This window comes from Falco peregrinus, chromosome 2, assembly GCF_023634155.1.
Source record: "Falco peregrinus isolate bFalPer1 chromosome 2, bFalPer1.pri, whole genome shotgun sequence".
Taxonomy (NCBI): Eukaryota; Metazoa; Chordata; class Aves; order Falconiformes; family Falconidae; genus Falco; species Falco peregrinus.
In genome coordinates, this window is record NC_073722.1 from 89,711,996 (window position 1) to 89,738,491 (window position 26,496).

General features: G+C 42.1%; 1 protein-coding gene across 6 annotated transcripts; it reads left to right on the forward strand.

The window, feature by feature from the left end:
- The first annotated feature begins 1,199 nt into the window (after nucleotides 1-1,199).
- On the forward strand, nucleotides 1,200-26,496 carry PATZ1 (POZ/BTB and AT hook containing zinc finger 1). 6 transcript variants are annotated; one of them, XM_055796616.1, is made up of 6 exons: nucleotides 1,205-3,105; nucleotides 5,514-5,577; nucleotides 8,914-8,982; nucleotides 11,354-11,525; nucleotides 17,281-17,418; nucleotides 19,308-26,496. In XM_055796616.1, the coding sequence occupies exons 1-6, from the start codon at nucleotides 1,817-1,819 to the stop codon at nucleotides 19,724-19,726; spliced, it is 2,151 nt and encodes a 716-aa protein (XP_055652591.1). In that variant the 5' UTR covers nucleotides 1,205-1,816; the 3' UTR covers nucleotides 19,727-26,496. The 6 variants fall into 6 exon arrangements, with proteins under 6 accessions (XP_055652595.1, XP_055652594.1, XP_055652593.1 ...); XM_027780835.2 differs by having other exon boundaries at nucleotides 1,206-3,105; nucleotides 8,911-8,982; XM_055796620.1 differs by lacking the exon at nucleotides 8,914-8,982 and having other exon boundaries at nucleotides 1,200-3,105; nucleotides 17,346-17,418; nucleotides 19,308-19,475.

Consider the following 26,496-nt stretch of genomic DNA (forward strand, 5'->3'; position numbering starts at 1 on the left):
TCAGTATTTTCCACGGAATAGTTGAAGCGATGATACTAGATCGTGAATAGGTCACCCAAGGATTCTTAATTAGGCTTGATGTTACAAATGCAAAAAAAAAAAGTGCCCTTCAACACTTTGGAAAGTGTTGGCTTTAACAAAACAAAGAACTCAGTTTTAGGAGTGTGTGTGTGTTTTGGCGGGTGCGGGGGGAGGGATATTTCTTCAAAAGTAGAGAAAAACTATTCTTTGAGGCAGAAAGCAAATTTCAGCCGAAAATGAGTAACGATGCTGATGTTGAAATAGAAGCTCTTCATAGAGAGACCTGGAGCACAGAGGGAAGCTTCAGCACTCGGACAGTCCAGGCAGCCCCCGGCAGCGCCTTACCGGCGGTGCGGTCCGGAGCGGGTAACCCGGGCCTGGGGCGTGCAGAGCTGCGGTGCGCGGGCAGCACGGGGGTGCGCGGGCAGCACGAGGCTGCGCGGGGCACCGGAGTTTCCCCAACATGGAGGCAGGCGCTCGGGGCTGTGCAGTTGCCTGTGCCTCCCCGCAGCCCCCGGCCCGCTGGTACCGTTTCTCCCAACCGCTCCCGAGTGGAGGGCATTTTTGCACTTGAAGAATTCCCGGTGTACCCCTTCCCTCCCCCACAATGCCGGCGCCTCGCTCTTTTAGTCAGGCTGAGAGTTGAGCCTAGTGCGGGGGGGGGGTGGGGGTGAGAAATGCGATGAAAGACCGGGGGGAGCTGCAGCCCCTGGCCCCTCTGGGATCGGCTCTCCTCAGGCGAGGCGAGGAGGTGGGGGCTGCTCTGCGCCTCTGCAGCTCCGGGAGGGTTTGCATTGGACGATTTGCGCCTGGGGAGGGGGAGAGGTTGCCTGCAGCCCCCCCCCCCCCCCCCCCGGCCCCTCCTCCTCCTCCTCCTCCCCCCCCTCTCCGGCGGGAGGGGGGGGCTGGGGGGCGAGCTGCAGCCCGGATATTTGGGGGAGGGGGCGAGCGCAGCCCCTCCGCCCCCGTGTGCCGCGGGCGGGGGCCTCGGTGCCGGCTCGGCATTGGAGGATAGGGGCTGGGGAAGGGGGAGACTGCAGCCCCCAGCCCCCGCGGGCGGGCGGGGTGGGGGCCGGCCTGCTGGCTCTGGCTGCTCTTGCATTGGCGGATGCGGGGAGGGAGGGGGGCAGGAAGCGGGGGGGCAGGGGGGAGCCCGAGTGGCTGGAGGGGGGGTCTCTATGAATAGGGTGGGGGTCTTCTCGGCCAAAGAAGAGAGGAAAGTTTGCGGCGCCGGTGGTGCGGGTGCAGCGAAGCGGGCGGGGCCCGGACCGGAGCCGGCGGCGGCGGCGCTTGGTCGGGGAGCAGCAGCCGGGGGGCCCCCGCTGGATTTTTGTAGGGGGGGTGGTATCGCCCCCTCCTTCTCCTCCCCCCAGGGGTGAAAGTGCAAGAGGAAGTGCAGCCGCTGCCATCTTTCCTCCGCTCCAAACACACAGGGACGGACGGAGCCGGCAGCCCGGAGCCGCAGCCGCCGGAGCCCCCTCCCTCCCGGCTCGCTGCAGCCGCGCCGCGCACGCCCCTTCCCGCGTCGGCCTCCGCGGCCGCAGCGCCTCGTGGCGGCCGGGCCCGGGCGGAGCTTGCGCGCCGGCGGCCGCGGCGGCCCCGCGCGGCGCGCGCCCCTCCGCCGCCCGAGCCTTTTGTCTCGCCCCCCCCTGCAATCCCCTCGCGCTGTGCAGGGAGCGCAGCGCGCGCCGCCGCCGTCGGCCCGGCCAGGGGCGGGGAGGAGGAGGCGGCGCGCGCCGCCGGGCGGCCTGAGAGCGCGCGCCCCCTGCGGGCGCCAGCGGGGCGGCGCAGCCCCATGGAGCGGGTGAGCGAGGCCGCCGCCTGCGGCCCCTCGTCGGGCTGCTACACGTACCAGGTGAGCCGGCACAGCGCCGACATGCTGCACAGCCTCAACCAGCAGCGCAAGAACGGCGGCCGCTTCTGCGACGTGCTCCTGCGCGTGGGCGACGAGAGCTTCCCGGCGCACCGGGCGGTGTTGGCCGCTTGCAGCGAGTACTTCGAGTCGGTGTTCAGCGCGCAGCTGGGCGACGGGGCAGGTGGAGGCGGCGGCGGTGGCGCGGAGGGGGGCGCGACAGAGGCGGCGGCGGCCGGTGGGGCCACGGCGGCCGGCGGGGCGCCCGGGGGCGGGCGGGAGCTGGAGATGCACACCATCAGCTCCAAGGTGTTCGGAGACATCCTGGACTTCGCCTACACGTCTCGCATCGTGGTGCGGCTGGAGAGCTTCCCGGAGCTCATGACGGCTGCCAAGTTCCTGCTGATGCGCTCTGTGATTGACATCTGCCAGGAGGTCATCAAGCAGTCCAATGTGCAGCTCCTCGTGCCCCCCACGCGCCCCGACATTATGCTCTTCCGTCCGGGGGCTGCGGACCTCGGCTTCCCTCTTGACATGACCAATGGTGCCGCTTTGGCACCCAATGGCAACGGCATTGCTGGTATGCCTGAAGATGAGGCCACGCGGGCTGCGCTCACTGCTGCGCAGTCTTCCTTACCCGTTCTGCAGGGTGTGGACCGCCTGCCCATGGTGGCAGGACCTCTGTCCCCGCCGCTGCTGGCCTCACCCTTCCAGAATGTTGCTGCTAGTGCCCCCACTTTAAGCACCAAGAGGGGCAGAGGGCGTCCCCGTAAAGCCAATCTCTTGGACTCCATGATGTTTGGTACCCCAGGGGGCCTGCGAGAGGCTGGTATCCTGCCTTGTGGCCTCTGTGGAAAAGTATTTACGGATGCTAATCGTCTTCGGCAGCACGAGGCTCAACACGGGGTGACAAGTTTGCAGCTGGGCTACATAGACATCCCACCCCCGAGACTGGGTGAAAATGGTGTCCCTGGTCAGGATGACCCCGATGCACCCCGAAAAAGAAGCAGGACGAGGAAACAGGTGGCCTGTGAGATCTGTGGCAAGATTTTTCGGGACGTGTACCACCTGAATCGGCACAAGCTGTCACACTCTGGCGAGAAGCCTTACTCTTGTCCAGTGTGTGGCTTACGGTTCAAGCGGAAAGACAGGATGTCCTATCATGTTCGATCTCACGATGGCTCTGTGGGAAAGCCCTACATCTGCCAGAGCTGTGGAAAAGGCTTTTCCAGGTAAGAGAGTACTTACAAGGACCATAGACACAAACAGAGACCTAGGAAGTTGTCTTTCCTATCCCTTGGGAAACAAAAACAGTTTGTACTTAGGATAGTTTGACTGTTCCACTTTAAAATGTCTCGAGAAATGAGACTTCCATCATTTCCACTGGGATGCTATTCTGCAGTCTCTTGAAAGGGTTTAAAAGTAATTAAGATACAGAACTGGGAGTCAGCTGGCTTCTGGGTAACATTCCCAGCTTTGTCCCAGACTTGGTGTATGCGTGTCCTTGGGCAAATCAGCTAGTCTCTCCCTCAAATGACTCTTCTGCGAAATGGGTATTGAAGTAATTACCTACCTCACAAAAGTGTCCTGAGACTACTGATTTGCAGGTAGTTTGAAGGTGCTGTTGAAGTGCAAAATATTAATACATCTCAAGATTATTATTTTTCTCGTATCCATTTTAAATTTTCTTTTTCTTAACTTCCCTTCATTTCTCTTAGTTCGTAATGTTTTTTATCACCCAAATGTGAAGGAAGAGGTGAGATTTCAAAGGCTGCAGCATCAAGTATCTTTTAATACATGATCTTTGTGTCCTTTGGGTTTACATCCTTCTGAAGGGGATCCTGTTTCTGCCCTGCAACATACGTAAGATCTGTGCATTTAATGTTGCTGATTTTTTTTTTTTGTTGTTGCTGTTTGTGGGAGTTAATTTAATAAGTAGTTTGATACACGTAGTCGTGTTAGTGGTATCTTATAGTCTGAGTTAATGAATTTGAAACTTCTTTCAGAAGTTTGATGCTCGCTTTGAGACTAGAAGTAGTGGGGGGAGGGGGATGCTTATGCTGTATTACTTCTGTAGCAGCAGTCGCTTTTCTGCGGGAGTTGATTGCTCTAAGAGGAGGGAAGGAACTGAGATACGAAAAAGTATCAAAAGGCTACTAGGTTATATACATCGGTATTGTGCCCCTCTTAGTCCTCTTTTTGATAGAGGGACTTTTTGTTACTGAAATAAGTAAAGAAAACTTAGACACCCCCCCCCCTTTTTTTTTTTTAATCAGCAATAATTAGGGCTGCATCTTCATAAGGACTGCAGATTTAATGATGGAAAGTCTTAAAATGAAAGTTTCATCTGTGGCTAGAAGTGAAGGTAGTTTTCTTATTATAGTGCTACCTGGGATCATCTGCCAACTTTCATTACTTCACACTTCAAAATTTCTGCTGTTGCTGTGTCAAAGGTTTTTGTCAACAAGGGAAAGTGAAAGATACATGTTTTCTCATTTTCCCCAGTAAGTTAATGCGAACAGGCAGAGGGAGCGCTGTTACAAAAGTAAACAATAAAAATGTCTGCATATCTTTGTAAAATCGAAGTATGAATGAAAAATAGAGACTCCTTCTTTAAGTTTCAGTATTCAGTCGTAGGAGCAGCCAAAGGAAGCTGGAAGCGCGATGTCTCGTTTCAGTATCCTTTCCTTCATCCAGTAGCGCAGCACGTGAGGTCGCTAGGCTTGAGGTACCTAGAAGGACCCCCAACCAGTCTTGCCGGTTACACTGCTCCAGCCCACTCGCTGGAGCATCAGGTTTAACAGCCTGACTGCAAAGTTCAGTCTATTTTCTGTCTGCAGTGCGTGAATTCCATCCCGTGCCCTCTCATTGGCGCAGCTGGAAAGTTGGGGGAGGAGAGGGTGGAGGACTTGTTTCCAAGCAGTTTTGGCCTCATACAATGAAAAGCTTTCTTCCCAGTAGGAGAAACTCCCACCAGGGAAATCTGCAGCTATTCAGTCCTCTCCTCTACAAAGCCGACTTTACTGATTGTGAAGAATGGTCTAACCTTTTTTTCAGTAATAATTTGCTCTTCCATTGCACCTTCTAGTTGGGACCTTCAGAGCACTTTATTTGTATCAGTGCAGTCTCCGCGCCAAGTTGTGAGTTAGGATAGAATTTTTTCCTCTTGCTGGTGGAAAACGTGTCACCACAACAGAGTTTAGAGTCGGTCTTTCTGCACAGAGGTCCTTAAATTTGTCGTCTTGCATCTGTGTTTGGGACATAAACCAAAAGGATCTGATTTTTCAAATATTCAGCAACTGTAAATCTAAGTGCACTGGTTGTCAAGATCTAAATAGGATTTTGGAAAGGGACGTACAGGCTTGAAAACTGTAGCTTGTATTTCCTGTTTTCTCTGATCATTCGGTCATAATTTCTTCCTGAGAAAATGCTGCCTTTTTAGCAAGTTGGAGAGGGTACTGATCCAGGTAGAGTCCCAATTGTTGGTGATCTGGTTCTTGGAAAGTTAAATATCACTATATTTGTAATAGATCCACCACTGGGATCTTTTTCTTTTTTTTTTCTTTTTTTTTTTTTGTTAAAATTTTATGTTTATTTTTAGTTTTTGTTTTAAGTGTCCTTATGTGTGTTTTCTTTTAAGGCCAGACCACTTGAATGGACACATCAAACAGGTGCATACCTCAGAGAGACCTCACAAGTGTCAGGTAGGAGCTGGAGGGGTTTAGACTGGGTATGGGTAATCTTTGGCATTGTGTTTGTGTGTGCAGACAATTGCAAAGTATCAGTAAAAATACCTTGTATGTGTGAATTGGGATACTTGTTTGTAAATAAGTGTTCAACAGTGACAGCTGCTTTAAGTCCCTCCTGTCCCCTAGCCCCCTGTGTCATCTACAGCTTTGGTTCTCCTGCCTCCCTCCCCTTCTCCCAGATGTTCTTCCCTAATGCTTGATCCCAGCCTCACCCTGGATCTCTTACCCAGCCACCTTGCCCTGGGCTTAGAGTCAATGTCACCGATGATTCCCTGTGCCTCACCCCCACCTCCTTTTGTTTTTTTTTTTATTTTTTATTGTAGTTGCCAACAGGAGGCTCCAATGCTGACTTCATTTTTTTAGAATAATTTCAAATAAAATCGGTAAATTATCAAAACCTGCCAAGATACCCTCTTTTTTGTGGCTTTTTTTGTTTGGTTGGTTTGGGTTTTTTAATCACATAGCCTTCAGAACATTGCACTGAGCAAAATTGGAAGCTTTTTTTTATCCCAGGGAGAATATAAATAACAGCATCACAGTATCCTTTGTAATACAATGTCATAATGTTGTATTATTCATTAGGGTTTGAAAGATCAAATCAAGAAAGATCTTTTGTGATTAATTTGTAGAAAGATTTAAAAGGTGCCTGGAGGTATTAATTAAAACCAAAGTTGAGAATCAGCTTCCACTATCACCCACTGCCTTCACATCATTGTTGGGCAAATTCTGAGTGATTTGTTGGACTAAAAGTCACTATGCTTGGTCTCTGAAGAAAGATTCCTTTAGTTATTTATTTAAAGAAAATTGGAGCAAGATCATTTTAATTTTCTTTGAAGACAGTGAAGGTTAGAGGATTTTTTTCTTCTGATTTTTTTTAACCGGATTTTATGAACCTAGTCAATCCTACATGACTGCTGCCTCCTGAGCTGCAATTTTTTCCCCATCTCGACACACCTCTCCTATGTTTCCTCCAAATTGTGCAAGTTTTGAAACATTTTGAAACTTTGATAATCCAGTGAACAGTTTTTCAGGCGTATAGAGCCATCTAAAGGTTTCCCTTGACCTCCATATGATCTGTGGAAGCCCAGCACCTTTGAAAATCAGGCCACATGGCCTTCACATTGATTTAACTGCATATCCTATATAAAGCCTTAGATTGGTTTAAGCTTCTTAAGATGATTTAGCGGTTATAGATTTATATAAATTGCAAATTTCCACTTACAAAAAGAATTCACAATTTGGGGATAGCAAGAGGTCTGGGTGGATGAACTGAAGATGACTATAAATTTTTTCCATAAACATTTATTTGTGTGCAAGTATGGAAATGAATACTTAGATCCTAGCATAAACAGAAACACAGCAGTTTCTGCCAGATGATAGCAAGGGTTACTGAACGAACACCGTTTATGAATAACATTGATAGGCATGAATTGTCCTTTGCCAACTGATGCCTGATTTTTTTTTATAGTTTGCTGATTGATTTAAGAATATTAAATATAAAACCTGTGTCAGTCAGAGGATACATGAAGAGCTAGAAAGGAAAGAAATACGGAAGGTTGTCCAGGCAAGCTCAACTCCATCTCCTTGCAGACATGTTATTGTGTGATAACAGTTTCTAAGAACAGTCTTTCTCACTGTGTGTTGTCTAAAGTGCCATAATGCTGTATGCACCGTTCATTTTAGTTAAAAAAGTATAGGCTATAGGTTACAAGCATCAGGACAGTCGAGTTTGTCATTCAGGCTTGGTTTGTTCTTGATTTTTGAATGCTTAACTCTGCAAAGTTAATTTTTTATGAATCTTAAGGTGTAGAAAATTTGTTAAAGAGCTGTTATGTGTCTTTGCAAAAAATACTTCATAATATCCTGTCAGATTTAGAAAATCTTCTGAAGTATGTACAGATCTGATACACATGGTACAAACCTCAGAAGAGATGCTATCACACTGAAAATGTGTTTCAAATCCAAAAGCTAATGTATAAATTAATAAGGTTCTCCTTGTGATTATTTCAATACCAGTAACACTTCTGTTCCATGACGTGTATCTAAACACAGAATCTGGCCAATAAGAAGGAAAATAGCTTAATATTAGCATGTTGTTTCCCCATTTTCCATTGATTTTGTTTGGCAAATTAGCTCCCCGTGAGGGTAGCCTGAACAGCATTGAGCATCGTTTTTTGAATCTGTTGAGTTCCTGTTGAAAATTCCTGTTATTGTCATGCTTTGTGCTTTGTTTATGTTTACTGCAAAGAGAATTACTTTGTCAGTAAACAGAAAAGCTTTCCAGAATCCTCTATTGTAGTGGCATTCTTGGAAGTTGTGCTCTGTTACGATTTGAACAGAATCCACTGGCCATTTACCTGAGCCATCATATATCTTTGCAAACTAGTGGATATGTAATGTTTTGTTTATGTGGCATCATGGTACGTTTTGGACGACAAAACAAAAGCATGAAGGTGTCAACCCAACTTCAGAATAAATAAAATGAAACTGTGAGAAGCAGGACAATTGTAAGCCGAACATCACTGCAACAGCTATAGTTTTCAGTGCTCAGCATGTAAACGTGCACTCACCCCTCTAAAATAATGGCTGTGCTTCAAAGATCTTTGAAAAACTATCCAAAGTTCCAGCACCTGTAGCACCTGATGCCAGACAAAGATGTGATTCCAGCTTTTTCATTGCCATTCAAATAGACTCGTTATAGGGGAGGCCTCCACAGAGCCAAGGCAGCTGAGAAATCGGATCCAAGAAGTTGCTTTGGTGTCCAGACAAGACACCAAGTGGCACGCTGGATCTTTTCCTCTTTTCCCCTGGATTGTAGCACTGGTGATGATTTTTTTTTTTTTTTTTTTTTTTTTTTAATCTGACAGTTGAGTTCTGGATGTAGAAGAAGGGGTAAGTCAGTTTTCTGGCCATAATGAGATAGATCAGTTTGCTGACTCGTCATGGGAAGGGGTGAAGCTGGGGTTTTGGCTTTTGAGTGTGAATGGTATGAAAGTTAGGCTGCAGTTTGGGAGGAAATGGTGATCTGAAAATCTGTGGACGGGAAAGAACAAAGGGAGAAAACAGAAGTTTGCACTCCTTTTCAGAGACAAGAGACAGATTGTTCTTCTGGCAATTTAAATAAGAAAGAGAAAAATGCAGGTTAAATTGAAGCACAGCTTTTGACAAAGAAAAAGATTTATTTAAGTAAACCTAAAATTGGCATCCCAAGTCCAGTGCTTTTCCCATTGATTTCAATGCAGAATGAGTTTCTTCCTGTCCTAATTTCTCTTACTTCCTGCCTATTAGCAGGAAAATGGCAGCCACCATGGAATAAGCTCAGAGACATCCACATCCATAGGAAAGTTGAAACTTCAAGAGGTATTTCTTAAACAATGTTTTTTAAACTTTATATATATTCTTTTTGATCTATTTATATACCTGTGCAATGTTTGATAGGAAAGCACTGGAGAGTTTTCTTCTGTGATTAACAATTAATGATAAATACTTAGCGCTCATTTAGCACTTCACATCTTTTGTAAAATAAAACTTTTTTTTTTCTCTATACCTTTTATAAATATTAACTATTTGAATATTAACTTTGGGGTTTTCTTTAAACCTAGTCTTTTCTCCCATTGTTATGATTCAGCTAAACTGGTTCTTGCTTTCTCCACTGGACTTAATTTTTTTTAAGCTTCTTTGCAGATATATTTACTATATAGCTTATCCAAAGGTGAACTTTGCACAACTCAGCAGCAAGAGTGAGAAATCAAACACAGAAATGATTATATTGCCTTTCCCTAAGCTTTCAACCTGCTAAGTTCAATATGGGACAGATACGGTTTTACTTCTGGCATCCCTGTATTTATGTGATTTGTCTCTGGTCTGCTTCATCAACTAATGCACTCCCAATGCTTTTGTATAGATGCTTACTGTGGCTCAGTATTTTTAGACTTATTGATGATGGATCTCTTGGCTGTCATCCTTGATTATCTAGTTACATATCTTTAGTTGATATTCAACAGATTGATTAGTATCAGTGCTGGAGTCCTGCCTTAAATGAGTGTTTACCTCTAAGAACATTTTAGTAAGTGAAAGCTGCACCTGTTTTGCTCAGCGCTGTGTACTGAGATTCCAAATGAAGAGAAATCTTTCATGTTCAAGAGTTTGCCTCTTAGTATTTACTACTTGTAATTTATTATTCTTTGTCTGGTGATCTTAGTTTAACTGTGTGTATCACAGAAATCCAGATAATGTTACTGTTGTCTTTTTAAGTTCATTAAGCCCTAATCCTCTGAGGTGCTAAGTCTTGTACTTGCTGCAAAGTAGCCTCAGCTCTATGGGCGTTTACCATACTTAAGCATCTCTAGGCTCAACTGAGTGTAAAGCCTGTTGAAATTGATAGGTACTTTTCAGCTGCCTTCAATGTTTTTTTGGATTAAGCTCTTGATTGACTAAAATATATAAAAGAATATGGGTTATCCTCTTCCGTATTATCAGTTTCACTTACTTGAAGTTATAATTCTGGTTACTCAGATTGTTACTTTAAGAAGTCTATATTGAAACAGTCGCTTAATTACACACTGATACTTGAAAAAACAGAGAATATATCCAGTTCCAAAGTCACTTAGTAGCCTCCTATTATCTCTCAGGGGGTTCTGGTTATACATCTTCAAACTGTGTTATTTTATGTAAAGGTGGTATAAACAAAACACTGTACACTCTTGAATGTCACTGTTGCCCACTTGGTCTGGTCATTCTAATGTATGTTTGCTTTTGTTTTTCCTTTCGCATTTGTGAGCAATGGTTTCAGACTATATCTTTAATAACTTGTACAGTGTATTGCTGGTGATTTATTTTCCTTCACACGTTAGAGATAGTGCAAGCCTTTCAGAAGAACTGGCAGGCTGTTACAATAGGCTATATACATAGTCTGCATGCCTGCCAATTGCTATGATTATAAAAGTGGGAGGAAGACTTCACTCATCATACGGATTACATCTGGGAAGCGGGCAAGTAGAATCAATATTATATTACAACAAATCCAGCTTGTTTCATGGTAGTAAGTGCAATATGATACCTTGATCAGGGGTAAGTTATAAACAGATTACAGTGTCATGCAGTTATTTTGATACCTGCGCAGTTCTGAGGCTTCACTTCTACAATTTGTCTGGGCTGCTACTGTGGATACCATGATGGCTCTTTTACTGTCTTTAGTCATATTCTCATCCCAGCCAATTCTCCAATGCTTGCTTCGTATGTCTTTGTATACTCCAGAGGGTTTCTGTGGACTGAAGTTAGATTGATCAGATCAAAAAGTAAAATTTAGGAAGATGGCAGGACATTCTGGGTGGTCTAAAGTGATTGTAATGGCTCAGTGAAATTGCAGAACTTACTGTAAATGAAATGGTTTGTGCTATTTCTTTCATTAAATAGTCCTTAAAGTTTTAGTATCTTCATCCGCAGAGAGGAACCAAGGCCTTAGAACTCTATCTTGATTTAAGTTTTACTATCTGTAGTATGTTAGAGCTGTTTTCTTGCTTTCTTAATTCTTTCAAGTAGTAACATCACATCTTACGTAGTGTGTTGGTGATCTGAATTTTTTCTTTGTGGGAAAATGGCTTGTGCATCATGTCATTTGCATGTTTGCACAGGATCTAAGGTACTTAAGCTAAAGAATACTAAATATATTTGACAGTATCAGTGCTTTTAGCAGAGTTGGTGAGTCACATGGTTCTCATTATACCTGCAGACTTGTAATGCTTCCTTTGCCACTCGTGACCGACTGCGCTCACACCTAGCATGTCATGAAGACAAAGTTCCATGCCAGGTGTGTGGGAAGTACTTGCGAGCAGCATATATGGCAGATCATTTGAAGAAGCATAGTGAAGGACCAAGCAATTTCTGCACTATCTGTAATAGAGGTAATGAAGAAACCATTTTTTTATTTCTGTGGGGTGGGACAGCACTTGAGGGAAGCTGTAAAGCTACATGACTCTGTCTGCAACAGGAGGAGATTATACCATATATGTGTACATATTCTCTGTTTTCGTTATTGAATACTTAACCTTGAAACCGATGGAGCTGTAGGTCTGGCCTTTTTACATGGCTGATAGTTCCTGAAGAAATTCAGTTTAAATCTGAAGCAAATTGTTTCTAGACAGTTATAAGAATTGTATTTGCTAAATAGCCAGATCCCTATACAATAACCATTATATGTTGCCTTGCTACTATTCACAATATACCTTTTCTGTACTTGGTTCGTCTTAAATCTGTGTAATCAGTTTGGAAGAAGAGTCACTGAAATACACACCAAGTTGAAAATTATACACTGCACATAAAAAAATCTACATTATTGCCAGTCTTGCTTAACCTCCTGGTGCAGCAGTAGTCAAGCTGCTTCTCCCTCTTAACACAATAAATTACTTTGTATTAACGTACATTTCTGAAACAGGTTTTGTAAAGAGCACTAGAAATGTGCTTTACCATTTTTTTTGTACAAATACAGCTTTTCATAGAATTACAGGATATCTGAAGTTGGAAGGGACCTGAGTCCAGCTCCCTGCTCCTCACAGGGCTGCTAAATCTAAACCACGTGACTAAGAGCTTTTCAAGATTTTCTATCTGTTTGTGGTTCTCTTTGGTTGGAGACAGTTGTAAATTTAGGCTTTGTGGGATGTAAGGCAAGCTGGAAAAATAATTTTGACTTATTGGTGTCCTTTTTATTTAATGATTAGTACACAACTTGAAACTATATTATTGGCTCACACAGTCATATATACCTAGTAAGTGTAGGAAGAGGTTGCTGCTGTGTTTTGGGATCTTGGTTTTTTTTTTTTTTTATGAGTCTGGTTTTTCATGATGTATGTTCCCTTTTCTAATTTAAGAGAGGTGAAATCTTTTGAGAGAATAAAGCTGTTCGGTATTTAATGTGAGGACTGTACAGGGAGCTTTTGGATGACTGGGAGCTGATGAATAATCAGAGACATTAAATTGCAAGGGAGGTATTTCCAGCAGTTGAACTGTCTGTTAGGTCCTGAAAGTGGTGTGAACGGTTTGAGTGGAAAAGGCGTCTGGGTAGAAAATGTTCAGGCTCTGAAGCTCCAGGTTGATGGTATGAAGTGAAGCTTGGCCTCCTTTTCAGCTGAAGGTCTGTCTTCTGAAAAACTGCTTAAGCTTATCCCGATTCTTTTTCTGGTAACGACATGGAAGATGCTATCCAAGATTCAGGTGCTGTCCTGCTCTCCTTCAGTGGAACATGGTGCCAAACAGAAACTCATATGGGTTAGAATTGTCTTGTTTCCAAGATTTGTAACCTTGGGTTTCAACTTAACTACCACTGGATGTCACTGCAGCTCTTTCAAAATTCAGCCACCATGACAAAGACAGATCCGGCATTCAAACAATGAAATGACTAAATGGTTTATTCACATTTTGCACGTTTAAATGTGCAGTGGGAATTTGAATAAAACACACACTTCTCTGTAGAAGGCTAGGGAACCTGTTGTTCAGCAAACTTTAAGCGACTACCTTCTTCTTACACTTTGTGTATTTCATATGTGTTGTCAGAATTCAGTTTGCTGTGAATTTCACTTTTCATCAGCACTTAGAAAACATAATTAATCTGGTGATCTAGTGTTAAATATGTACCCAGTATTAAAATTCATAGGAAAGGGAAGTTACAGACTGGATTTGTCAAACGATTGTGTTATGAACGTGTTGTTTTATGCTGTGAATTTTGATTTATAGATTTATGATCCATGACAGCAGAATTTTTAATCCAAAGTGTTTTAGAATCAAACTATAATGTTTATTGTTTTAAATAGATATTCTTTAAATTGTAGAGCCTGGCAAGATGAAGTATAGTGGAAAATTTCTGGATTAGAAACATCTATTTGGTAGGCATTGGTGCAGTCAGAAGCCAGCACTGTCCCCCCAGCTGTGATTGTGCTGTGGCTGTGGTGCCTGTGCAATGGGCTTTTGCTTTATTCTTCCCTCAGCTAACATGCTGGTGTATTTTTTTTATTGGAACGTAGCTAGTTCTGGCTATAGTAATTGTCAAATTCTGGGTATAGTAATAGTCAAGCATGAACGCTCAAGTTGCTTATACAGAGAATTTTGGAATTTGGCCCACCAAAAAAAAAAAGGTGGGTGAAAAGGTGCCTTACACAAGTGAACATGTCCTGGTGTTGAAAGCAGAGCTTAGGATCCCTCAGTTTATCCCATCAGACCGAAGGCTTTTCTGTAGAACTTAATCAAGTGTCTCGTGTTCTTTTAAAGGTTTAATGGGTTTAGGAGATGGGGAACTCGGTACCTGACTGAAAGCAATACCCACTGATTTGCCTTGTCATGTGGGTACCCTTTTGCTGATTTTATTTATTTATTTATTTTACAAAATGAGAGTATAATGTCAAAAAACTATCATCTGTGATTTGTTGTTTTTTCCAGGTTATGTTCTTACTTAGGGTCTTTTTGCTTGGAGTAATTATGGAAGAACTTAAATCTTTTTAAATCAGGAAAGTTGTGCAATGTGTTTGGGTTTTTTTCTGGGGTTTTCTGGGGGGGGGGTGTGTATGGTTTTTTTTAAGGATTGATCTAAAATGTGCTTATGAACACTAATCCTCAATCCTCACTTTTTAAGACAAAATCTCTAATCAGTTTAAATAAAAAAGTCCTGCTTCTGCTTTGGTGTTACATAATCTTGTATTACCATCATTAGGAGCTTCATTTGCTTGTGTTGGCTTTTTCATAGAACTTAAGAGATTAATGACTTTGGCAAGTCTGGAACTGGTACTTTGTGATAACGTGTGCAACTTGGAAGATTCAGTTTCTGTTTCAGGCACATGCACGTTGTTTCACAGAAACCAAATGAATTAGGGGAAGGGTGAATATTCCAATCCTGAGTCAGATGGATTTTTTTTTTTTAAAATAAGGTGAATTCTTGTGGATGGTGAATTTCATGGTGGATACAGAGTTGATTAAAGCAGGACGCGTTCTCTGCATGTTCCAGCTAAATCCAAATTAGAATTTTTGAAAAAGGAGCATCCTGCAATTATTTCTATAGTCTGTCTTCTTACAGATGTTACCTAAGAGATCAAGGGATGGGTCCCATTTATATAAAGCAGATAGCTTCCTCTCTGTGCATGTTTTTAATGTCAGTTTCTCTGGTATGAAGAAATAATCGACTGCAAAGCTGAAATATGTTTATGGGTAAAGCCATAAATACATCGCTTCTTTGAAAAATTCTGCCACTTTATCCTCTGCATTAGCCTGACTTTGTTATTAAAGAGATTTTTAAAAGTAAAGGATTATTGTCTATGAATCTCCCATCTTCCTAGGACAGGCATTCATAATTAAGGTCTGGTGGGAAAAAAAAAAAAAAGGCCAGCACTAAGTGCTTCAGAAAAAGGATAAAACCAAAACAAAAAAATCTCACTTTAAAGAGCTTCCTATGAAGCAGCTGGCATTCTTACTGCTTTGATGGAAGTTGATGACTCACATGTTCATCTGCCAAGTGCATAAAGGGGAGCTAACACACTTTGCAGGCAGTTTTCATTATGTAAAACAATGTACTCTACAAATAGAATTGCAGAGTTCAGGAAAAATACTGTATAGCAGAGATTATAACTTAAGATTTTCCTGTGTCCCTAGCTGCATAGAAAAACACTGAATACCTCTATGTAGTCCTCTTGTAATGGTTGGCAGTGAGATTTTAATACATTGCTACATAAAGAGGCTCATCTCAGCATGCATGTGGCTATTAGATACATGCATGAAAGAAGGGAAGTACCTTGTACGTGGAATTATCACTGTTATATCTGTGCATTATGTCCTTTTCTCTACCCACCAAACACTGTTGCTTTCCATATCTACAGTGAATTTTTGGTATCTGGAAAAACTTACTCTCTTGTGGCCCAGTGAGATTTTCAGTGCAGCAGTTTGTATCTGAGGGTAGGTCTTGAATTATTTCAGAGGATAATAACTGTTTATTAATACCCTGAATGACTTGGGCTAGGTGATTCTGCTCCGTTGTATTTTGAGAGTCATATGTTCTTGGTTTCTTCAGTTGTGATATATGTACTTTTCTGTACTTTTATCTTCAACTCGGGGGTCTACAGTAGCTATCTGTTGTTAGTTCTCGGCAGCCTGCCCTTTTTTCCCCCTTCAGCAGGTTGCTGTGGAGCTCTTGTCTTACTCTGCAGGTCATGTATACGTAATTCTTAATAACACCTGAATACTCTTTGATCCTAGCTGCTAAGAAAAGTCTGGGTAGAGGGATATTTGTTGAGTAGGCATAGGGAATTCTAGTGTAAAGCCATATTTGTTATTAAATTCAGCACCTGAAACTTAACAGCTGCTGTCAGAAAATCCACCCCAGGGAGGTGTGCCAGTATTGGTTTTACATCCTTCCTAATATATTACATATCATCAGATGTAAATGCAGTGGCATCACTGTAAAAATAGCTTTACGGTAGTATATCTATTCAGATTTGAAGTGAAGTGTTGGTATGAAAGTTCTCTTGCAAGGACTTGTGCTGTAAATGCTGTATCGGTTTGAAAAAAATCTCGGTCTCGGGTTTTCTCTATCCGGAAAGGGAACCTGGAACTCTGTGTCTGTGACGGTAAAACTTGTGTTGTGTTCTCAGGTGTTAAAGGGCAATGTTTCTTACATGAAAGTCCCATAATACTCTGTTCAAGATAGAATAGAAAATTAAGATAGTTGTTGATGGGCTTACCCGTGTAGAAAGTCTTTAAAAGTCTGTCTTCCTTGTGCCTTGTATATGGTTCAAGTGTACTAGTACTAACTGCAAATCTTACTAAAATAGAATTTTAAAATACTCCAACATATATGTGACATAATTTATTTCATTAAAGCAAAAGGCCATACTCGTGAGACTTCAAAAACAGTTTTGAAAAGCACATGCACAAATGTGAAAAACTGTTGTTTGAAATATATGTTTTCAATTTCAGTGGTTTGGGCTTACAGATCAGAGCTAATAAAAATACTGACATTCCATTTTAAATTTTTGTTGTTAACTACGGAGAAAATAAATTTAGAATGAGCTAAATGGAGGAAATGTTTTTAAAAACATTACTGCAGAAATAAAAAGTATACCTTAAAAACTCAGTAGTTTTAGCTTTTTGTGTTCTAGGAGTCACTATAAATGCTAAAAACCTAAGGAGAAAGCACACTAAATACCAGAGGGGTGTTACCAAAATGGCATTCCATCAGATCTTGACAGCATAAAATAAACTGATTTGAACTATCTTCCAAATTATTATCAGATGATGAAGGCATTTTTAATTTAAATTAAGAAAGCACAAAAATGGTGAAGAGACATGAGTGCCTTTTCATGTCATGTCTCTTCTGCCCTTTTTTCCAGAAGTTTCATGTCATCTGATAGGTTTGCTTACATCTGATTTTTTTTCTCAAGGAGACTGCTCTTTCATCATGATTTCCAAAAAGCAAATGAAGTCTAGTGAAGGGTATGCATTGCATTCATTGCCTGAGTATGTCTAGGAATCCTGCTTGAGCATGCTGTAGATAACCAGAAATCAAGTTAGTATAATGGCAACTTTGTAATAGGGAGTAGGAGCAAGAGAAAGATTAAAAGAACAGGGAAGGCAGATGTGTGTCTTTGCTGGTGGCAGGATCTCATCTCCTTTTATCTTGTTTAGGTTTCTCCTCTGCCTCCTACTTAAAGGTCCATGTTAAAACCCACCACGGTGTTCCCCTTCCCCAGGTCTCCAGGCACCAGGAGTCCATCCCGAATGGGGGAGCAGCGTTCCACTGCGTCAGGACCTATGGCATCAAAGGCAAGAGACTCACTGCTCTGCACCTTGCTGCTCTGTGCAGAACTTTGTGTTGTGGGATGCTGGGCTGGGCATGAGAAAGGGGAGGGAGGAAGGACAGGGAAGATCCTGGAGAGAAGCTTAGGGAAATGCAGAGAAATGACATAGCATCACACAGTATGTAATATCTGCCCTTGGATAGGCCATTAAACAAGTCTGGGGGAAGGAGATGGACATGTAAGGGCGCGTGAATTTTTGGCAGCTTCTTTGATTTTAGAGATTGAAAAAAAGATGTGAGTTTGTCTTGACCATCTTCTTAAGAGCAGTCAGTATTTGCATTTTGCCTGAGGAGTGCAGATCCTTGATGGTTCCTTAGTCCCACTATGCTTGAATCTCATGTCAGTCAAACCATGTTTCTGATTTCTGATGAAGGAAGGGGGAGCTGCAGAATGCAGTTCATAGATTCCAGAGCAGTGAAAGCAATATTCGTCCTCAGGCTGATGAGGAGCCATGCAACTATCTGTAGATAAACTTAAATGTTTTAATGCTGTTGTTGGGGAGGAGAGGTAGAGGGGGGTAATGGTACTGTTACTTTTTTGTTGTTGTTGTTTTTAACTTGCATTTAACTTCTGGGGGAAAAAAGAAAAAAGAAATTATTGTAAGAATAGCTAAAGAGTATTTAACTTCTGGATATGTAATGCTGTTTGTTAATCTGTGTAGACTAGCTTGCTTTTTGCTTCTTGGTTTGAGCTGTCAGTGTTCCTGGTTAAGCTGAATCATCAGAAAATTCTTCAAAATCATGGTTGTCCCCAAAAGTTATGGTTTTTCTTGCCCAAGAGAGCACACCGTGCTGGGTTAAATGAAGTCTGTGCCAGTGGAAAGCTACAATTTATAATTTTTTTCTGTTGAAGTCCTGATAGAGTTACTATAGAAGCCCTTTGGTTTTGGGTGGTGTGCTGACTTAACAAGAGATTTACTCCAGCTCAGCGGTGTATTGATTTCATGCATATCCTGTTTGGTTTGTAATGTCGAGTCCAGAGCAAATCTGTCTTTTGGGTTGTGCCAAGTGGTTCTTTGGTCTTTTAGAGTTAATAGTAGATACAGCTTATTTGTATTCAGAGACTTGTTTAGGGAGTATGTCTGGGTTTCCCACGCTCATTCATATGCGCTGAGCAAAAAGTGTGGACAAACTTCCTTGGCATAACGCCAGAGGAGAATGGGGAACACTCCAAACATACCAATGGCTTTGCCAGGATCTGTATCCAAATGACTTAAAATAGTGTCTCTAACCTCTCTCCTGTTTCACACTACAGTATTTAAAGATGGAACAATTTTAGATTACGACAAGTTCACTTCTAGCAGCATTGCGCTTGTAAAAGAGTTCCTCAAGACTAGATGGAACTGCACTTCTTAAATTGCAGTAGCTCACTGCTGTTTTGTTGAGTATTTCCAGGTTTCTTCACATCTTGCTGCAGCCTGTTGCACTTCATTAGGTTTCTAGGCTCTCCCCCAAAGTATCAACAAAATTTCAGAAGCGTGGGAGTGTACAGTTAAAACCTCATCATTATGTCCATCCTTTTGCAGTGCCTGAGATATAAATGTTGTGAGACATCTTTGGGATTCAAAAAAGTATTATATGAACCACAGACCCATTATGGTTGCATTCAGTATTGTGACAAATCCATAATAAAAACCTGGATGTTGCTCTGATAGCAGCTGCGTGGTTTGTAAAGAGAACCTGTGGTCCAGGGCTTTAGAATATGAGGGACTGTGATGTTAAGTGTGTATCATTCTGTTGTGACAGGCATTAATGAAATCAGGTGGTAGCCAATATAATCTATTTTAATGCATGCCAAATACTTTTTTGGGCGAGGTAAGATTCTGAAAACTTTTCTCTTTTCTTTTTCCTGTAGAAGGCCAGAAATGTTCACATTCGGACCCGATTGAGAGTTCTGATTCATATGGAGACCTCTCTGACACCAGTGACCTCAAGACTCCTGAGAAACAGAGCACCAACGGGTCCTTCTCGTGTGACATGGCAGTCAGCAAAAACAAAATGGAGACCGAAGGAGAGAAGAAGTACCCTTGCCCTGAATGTGGCAGCTTTTTCAGATCAAAGTCTTATCTGAACAAACACATACAGAAAGTTCACGTCAGGGCCCTTGGTGGCCCACTGGGGGACCTTGGTCCTGCTCTAGGATCCCCCTTTTCACCCCAACAGAACATGTCTCTCCTGGAGTCATTTGGGTTTCAGATCGTCCAGTCAGCATTTGCATCATCCCTAGTGGATCCAGAGGTCGACCAGCAACCAATGGGGCCAGAGGGGAAATGAGATCAGTTTGATCTTAACAAAGCAAAGCAGCAGTCTGGCTATAATGATAAGATGCTGTGAATGAAAGAGGAAATAATGAAATTTGGTTCTATAGCTGAGAATTTTTTATTCATTTTAGCTTCCCTCTTTGTCTCATGCCCTACCCCACCTTTAAACCTTCACTGGGGAGAGGGAGAAAATGCTTCTTAGCTGATAAATTACAGAACATGGTGTCCTTGAATAGGAGACATGACCTAAAACACCAAACGTAGCTTTAGAGGCTGCTGCTGGTGTTTCATCATGATCTTCTAGAATAAACAAAAGTTGCCAGCACTGATTTAAGAGTTAGATAGTCTTAGTGAACGAGGCACCTGGGGAGCTACAGCTACAGGGAGCTATGCTTTTGTTCTCTCTCTCTGTTCCCCACCTTCCCTAACCTACCCCAGAAAAACAGTAAGTTTTAAAAGCAAACCCATTATTGTCCCATTATTGAATATAACATTAAGTAAAATGCCCCGTGGTACCTAGCAGGTTACAATGCAGTTGTCCTTTTAAAACCAGAAAAATTTAAAGAAGGTGAGAGAATTTGAACCCCTTCTGCCATTTGTGAGGCTGTGAGTGCTGCAGCAGGACTGAACTGCTGAGAAAAATCACCATTCAGAACAGGTTGTTTTTATTACTTTTAATCATTAAACTTGAGGTCAGGTTTTTAATTCTCTATTATATTTTTAGGACCTGTTGTAGTGAATTGCTACTGAAAAGCCAGTCTAAGGCAATACACAGAGCACTCTTAAAGCAGCAGTCACATTAGGGTTAGTATTAATTTTTTTTTAGATGTACCATAATTAATAACTTGGCTAGTTGATTGTTTTAAGTCTATGAAAGAAATAGTTTTATGAAAAAAAAAAAAGAAAAAAAAAAAAGGAAGGAAAAATACCATTGCAGTCTGGTTGACTGGTGCTCATTTTTCTTGTGGGGACCTAGGGTATAAACACCATCAACTATCGGCTTAACACTATGTACCACTGACTTGTTTAGTGTGAATAAACCCAGGGGTTCACAGAGTGAATTTGATTTAATTGGATTGGACTCTATTAAAGAAGTTAGTATGTTACTTTGCATCCCCTCGTTTTGTCTGGTTTTTGAGCAATTTGGCCACCTGTCCAAAAGGTGTGCAAATGAGAACCAGTAAATAAGGCATTAATTCCACTCTGCACTGTACTGTATTCTCAGTGAGCTGGGCTTTTTGGCTACAGTTGTGCTCTCCTGATCTGCCTCTAGTCAGGTTTGCAAAAGCCAGTCTTACTTCTTTCTTTTCCAAAGAAGAAGAGTTTCTACTATAAGAAATGGGAATTGCAAACAGCATATCTCTGAAAAAAATTGACTACAAAATGCAAAGAAGCTGGGCTCTAGGCTGTTGGAGGTTCCATTTAATCTGAAAATACCACTTGTGCAGAAATAATGTCCTTTCTTGATCCTCCCTCTCCTCCCATGTAACTTGCCATGGTCTGATGTACCAAATCCAGATATAAATGTTGTTTAACACAGGGTTAGGAGTTAGGAATACTCTGAGTTATAATTATGGTTCTGCTGTTGATGCTCAAGGTCACATAGAACAGCTTCCTGAATTTATTCCTTAATTTCCTGTCTGTGAAGAGTTTTCTCTACATCATAATTGTTGTGAGGGTTAACGAGCAAAGATTTAAGCAGTGGTCTGATAAACTCAGTTGCTCTGTGTACCGAATGTTTCTAGAAAGGCCACTCTGAAGAACCCAAGTCCCACACCAAACTTGAATTCTATGAAACAATAGCTGTCTCCGTCATTAATACAGTGCTGGAGTAGAAGAGACTGCCTCAGACCAGGACCTACATCCTCTGCAGGAGATACGTCTGTGTAAAATGTGAACATAGCCACAAACTGCTGTTGTGCTGCAACTTGTGTTGCCCAGGTGCTCCTAATTCAAACCCTGCAGCTAATGTGTAGCTGAAGTAAGACATATTCCTGTTTCATTTTTATGTTGGAATTATAGAGCCTTTTGTAATTATATGGATTTTGGAATGATGTTCTAAATTCTGCAGACTTAGAAGCCCCAGCTTCTCTCTTGTAAGAAGCTACTTTTTTGTACTTGCTTTCAAGTATTATAAACCAAGGATGAATAATCAATGGCTTTCTCTTTATAGCACCAGCACTTTCTAAATTGAGAGCATGTTGCAGTGGACTTGATGTTTTGCTATTAATCTGTGTTGGGAGACTGAAGGACATGTTCTTCTCCATTCATCTTCCCCCAGAATCACTGGAATAGGTATGAGTCTCATTTAAAGGGGAGGGCAAAAAACCAACCCCAAAACGAAGCCGCAGAGAAACCCACCTTCAAACTAAAGCTTCATGGAATTGCTATTGCTGTACTGGTAAGCTTGGCTGATGAGTAGAAACAGGACCTTTTGGAAAGGTGACAAAACATTTTAAAGTACCTGACAAATCTAGATCGTGCTGAGACAAACTTGTAAGCTGCCAAGCAGGTCAAGATAGAGCAGGCTTTCCAGTCAGCATAACAATTCATTGGGATTAGCAAATGCAACTGCAGTCACTCTGATTTACTGATAGCTCACATTTAAGCCACCAGGAAAATTTCTGTTGAATTGAGGCTGTATTCTGAAAGATACAAGAAGTTTGTGTCCCCGATGTTCCTATGTGCACTCAAAGAGGGTATCATAAAATCCAGCTCCAAAAGCCAAGTCCAAAATACAGGATATTTTCATCCTGTGTTTAGCTCCACTAACTTCAGTGTTACTAGGGCTTTGAATTTTGGCCGTGTGTATCAGAATTTTAATTTTGAACGCTACAGAATTTGTCCTGATGAAACAAATGAAAAGCCTTGAACTAAAAGATGCCTTCTAAAACACTAACTGTGCATTTTGCTTGTCAAAGAAAATGCTTACTAAGTTGTCATGAATACACTGAATGAAAGCTACTTACTTCTCAGTCTAGTGGACAGGGAAACAATTAGGCAGGAAGTTAACAATCCTAAAATGACAGTTCTAGATCATCCTAGTGTAAATGGGAGAGATTTGCACCAACACAAGAGACTGGTGCAGTCTAGTGCCAGCAGTAGGCTGGGCAGATCTTTTGCAGTGGTGTGTTTTCAGAGCTTTTTGCTTCTTTTGTGGGCATATTGTTCCATTCTGGATAGTAGTTTAATCTACATGCAAATTCTTTACATTCTGTACTTTGGCAAATGTCTGCTTCTCATAGAAGACATCCAAACAGAAAACAGCCTCATAAGTTCAGAGGTCAAAGGGAAGGACTTAACATGCCCAGAGCTGCAATTCGCTTGTTTCTGTTAAATTTTGAATTGGCATATCGGTGTGTAGATAAAAATTCTCATTTGGGGCCAGCCCTCCTTTCCTTACCGTTTTCTTTAGTGGGGCTGCAATCCAATGTTTGAGTCGGTGCACTTCTTTGTCTGGAAGGGAACTTCAGTTCATACAAATCTAGGTAATAAGAGCTGTAGTATTTTTTTGTTTTATAGGAGTTCCCTATACCCCTCAATTGAGGCTCAAACTATTGTGTATTGGGTGTGATGAAAGCATCTTCAACCATTTACAGTCTGAACATTAAAGATAGACAAGAAAGGAAGAGGTGCTTATAGATCAATGAGTGAAATAAAGATGAAGGACTAAAAACCGCTTGCATGCATGCTTAAGTGTTGTGTTGAATGTAGAGGCACAGACTTACGGTCAGGCTTCTTCTGTTGCCTGAATCCATCTTTATGTACTGTTAATCCACAACAAATGCAAGGTAAAGCAATTTAATGTGAATTTACTCCATACTGAGTTAAATTGATATTACTTTGCATTTGTCATGTGTTACCTGTGTGCAAACAGACTTACTAGTGTGGCTCACCTGATGCATGGTAACATGGTGCATGTGAGCTCTTAATCTTAAGTGATTTGCCCATGATGATGTGGGAAATTGACGGCAGAACCAGAAATTGAACACAGATTTTTCCTTCTCTCAATCCAGTGCCTTAACTGTAGTAGGGCAAAGTACTTTATGTCAGGGGGGCAGGGGGGGATTCATTGATTTGGTTTTTAAAGCCTAGAACTATAAGATGGTGTGGAGTTGGTCTTCCTACCAATCTTTTGAATAATTACAAATGCCCAGTCACAATTTTAGACCCATGTGAGTGCCAGTGACTTAGGGAATATTTGCTATTTCCCATGTATTCCCTGAAATTAATGTTCCTCTCTCAACTGCTGTCAGCAGTAAGGAATGACTTGAATAGAAGAGCTGTGTAACTGAATGTCTAACTCAACTAATGGAATTGATAGTATGAAAGCTAACCTAGATTTTGTAGGCTCTGTTGTAACTTTAGTGTCTTGTTTTTTCACTAAATCTTTGTTCCTAGAAATCACTATCTGAACTTATGTCTTGAGTCTGGAGTGGGGTACCACTTTCAGCTTTAATTTTTTTTAAGGTGCTTGCTTGAGGAAGTAGATGCCAAAGTAAACTTCAGAGAAACTCCAGACTTCAGTGTTAGAAGAATGAATGGAGAGCAAGAGCTCTCTTTGGGTTTCATGAGAGATAAATGGACAAAGTAAAAAAAAAAAATTAAAAAAAAAAATCTCTACCAAAATTTTAAGTAATAAACAGGAAAGTCTTTTCTTTATAACCCACAAAAATAATCAGATACTTTCATTTGTTCAGTGTGGCAGAAACTCTGAGAGCAAGTGCCAAATAAACCATGGAATATGTTGGCTTTTTCAGCGTTATGAGTATTTTAATGTGAATTAAGCCAGCTTTGTACTGTTCACCTTTTGCCTGGGCACAGTACCTGAGTTGTAATCAAATTGGAACATAAGCTCACAGTGAATCTCTGAGTTTATGCTCTCAGTTCCACCCCAGGGGACAAAACAAATGAGCAAAGAGGAGGGAAAAAAACAGTAGGAAAACTTAAAAGGGAGAACAGATTCTGGAAGATTCCCATGTCCCCTGAGAGAGTCCCATTTTTTATCCTGAACATCCTTTTCAAAACAAGATCCTTCAGCTGTTGTGAATGAGCCTTTGGGAATAGTTTTGGCTTTCAGCCGGATCTGCTGCTCCCTGTCCCTGTAAGAAGGCAGCGTGTTCTGGAGCACTGAGCCTGGGACCCAGTGGGACGCAGTGCTCCAGGGCTGCAGCCTGCGGCCACAGTCACTGTTGTGGAGTCAGCAGCAGCAACATTGGCATAATGTCTTCCTGCCTGCTCCCTTGGCACCTTCACCCTCCTCACATTCCTGTGCCAGTGTGGTACCTACTCAGATGTGTACAGCTCTGCAAATAACAGTGTTAGTAAAAAACCAGAGAACTATTTGGCTAGAAAGAAAAAAAAACCCCAAACAAACCACCAACCTAAAAATAGTTATGTGACATAACTGCAACATGGTGCAGAAACAGAAGCAGGAACCCTGGCTGTAAGGTGTTGTGGTGATAGCTGGAATGGTTAAAGGATGTTAGTGAAAACCCACAGTTGTTTGCTCTGTGGTAGTGGATAATGACTGCCTGTTTGTAAAGAATTAACACTTTGTGTCATCTCTAGCCTCTTCCTGTGTTTTGTTCCCATCTGTGAAATGAGATGATGATAACCCTTGGGTAAGAATGTTTCAAGATTTGGTTGATGTGCCAAGTTGAGCTGCACAATTGCGCTGCTGAACTCTGCTGCAAACGTTTGGCTTCAGTGACTTCAGGCATAATGCAAAGTTGAACAAACATTTGGCCACATCTTTCCTGAAAGGTGAAATATTTAAATTGATTTAAAGACTGCCTGGCACTATTGATCTGCTCTCAGGGTTTATGTGAATGAAGCTTTTCCTGAGTGGCCTCTCTACTTGTACTGCAATTTTGGAGACCTGGAAGTGCTCTGAGCTGAGATGTGCTGAAGGAAGGAGGTAACTGGTGCCTCACTGATGTTCCAGTGACTCCCTCCCAGCTCCTGGGTTCCATGTGGACCATGGGGTCACTTCATACAGCCACTGGCAGCTGTAAATGCTCTTGAGCTTCCTGCAGTCACATAGTGAGCTTGGGTAAGTGTTTTTACAATAAATCAGTCTCATGCTTGCTGATAGCTTTTTGGCTGCTGTGTCTACAAACTGGTGCCTTCTCCAGGCAATTTTTACATGCCCTCTGCAAAGTTATCAGACTGCTGGCTCTTAAAGAATCAACCAAGCCTTGCTCTTGGGCTCAGAATTTCTCTTCAGTACTGTTGTAATCTGAAAGTTTGCTGCAACTGGTGCAAGTACACAGTGTAAGAGAAAATGAAAGGCTGTTCTCAGATGTCCTGTAGAGTGAACAACTGAAACATGAGTGTGGGATGAGCCAGGAAACCTGGCGTTTTACCCTGGCTGCACGCCATATAGAAGAGACAGTGCCTTGGAAGGGAAGGAGCAGAAAAGTTTGCCATTGGCTCTGATGAATCCCAATCCTGCTTCTACTGAAGTTGTTGGGAATCCTCCCATTGTCTTCAGTGTGAGCAAGAAAGGATCTTAGGTGAGGATGGATGACTCTTTCCCTACTTGAATGAAGTCTCTTGCCTATTTATGGGCCTGCTTCTATTGAAACCGAGCCTGTTTTAGCCTTTTTGGGTTCTTAGGGACCTGTTTGTATAAAGCAACTTACCTACCTACCTATCTGTTTTTTGTTTTTTTTTTTCTATTGTGTGTATTTTTTGTATGTTCTGTTGGAAGGTGAAGCCTCTGTAGAAGGGGATACAAAAACTGATTTTTAAATAGTAATAAACCAAAAGAGAATTAAA

Bases quoted from the DNA above. Each gene is read 5' to 3' on its own strand.
- PATZ1 (XM_027780835.2), top strand. From the start codon at position 1,817: ATGGAGCGGGTGAGCGAGGCCGCCGCCTGCGGCCCCTCGTCGGGCTGC. The intron at 11,526-17,280 runs GTAATGAAGAAA...TATCTTGTTTAG, and splicing joins CTGCACTATCTGTAATAGAG to GTTTCTCCTCTGCCTCCTAC. The intron at 17,419-19,307 runs GCAAGAGACTCA...TTTTTCCTGTAG, and splicing joins CAGGACCTATGGCATCAAAG to AAGGCCAGAAATGTTCACAT.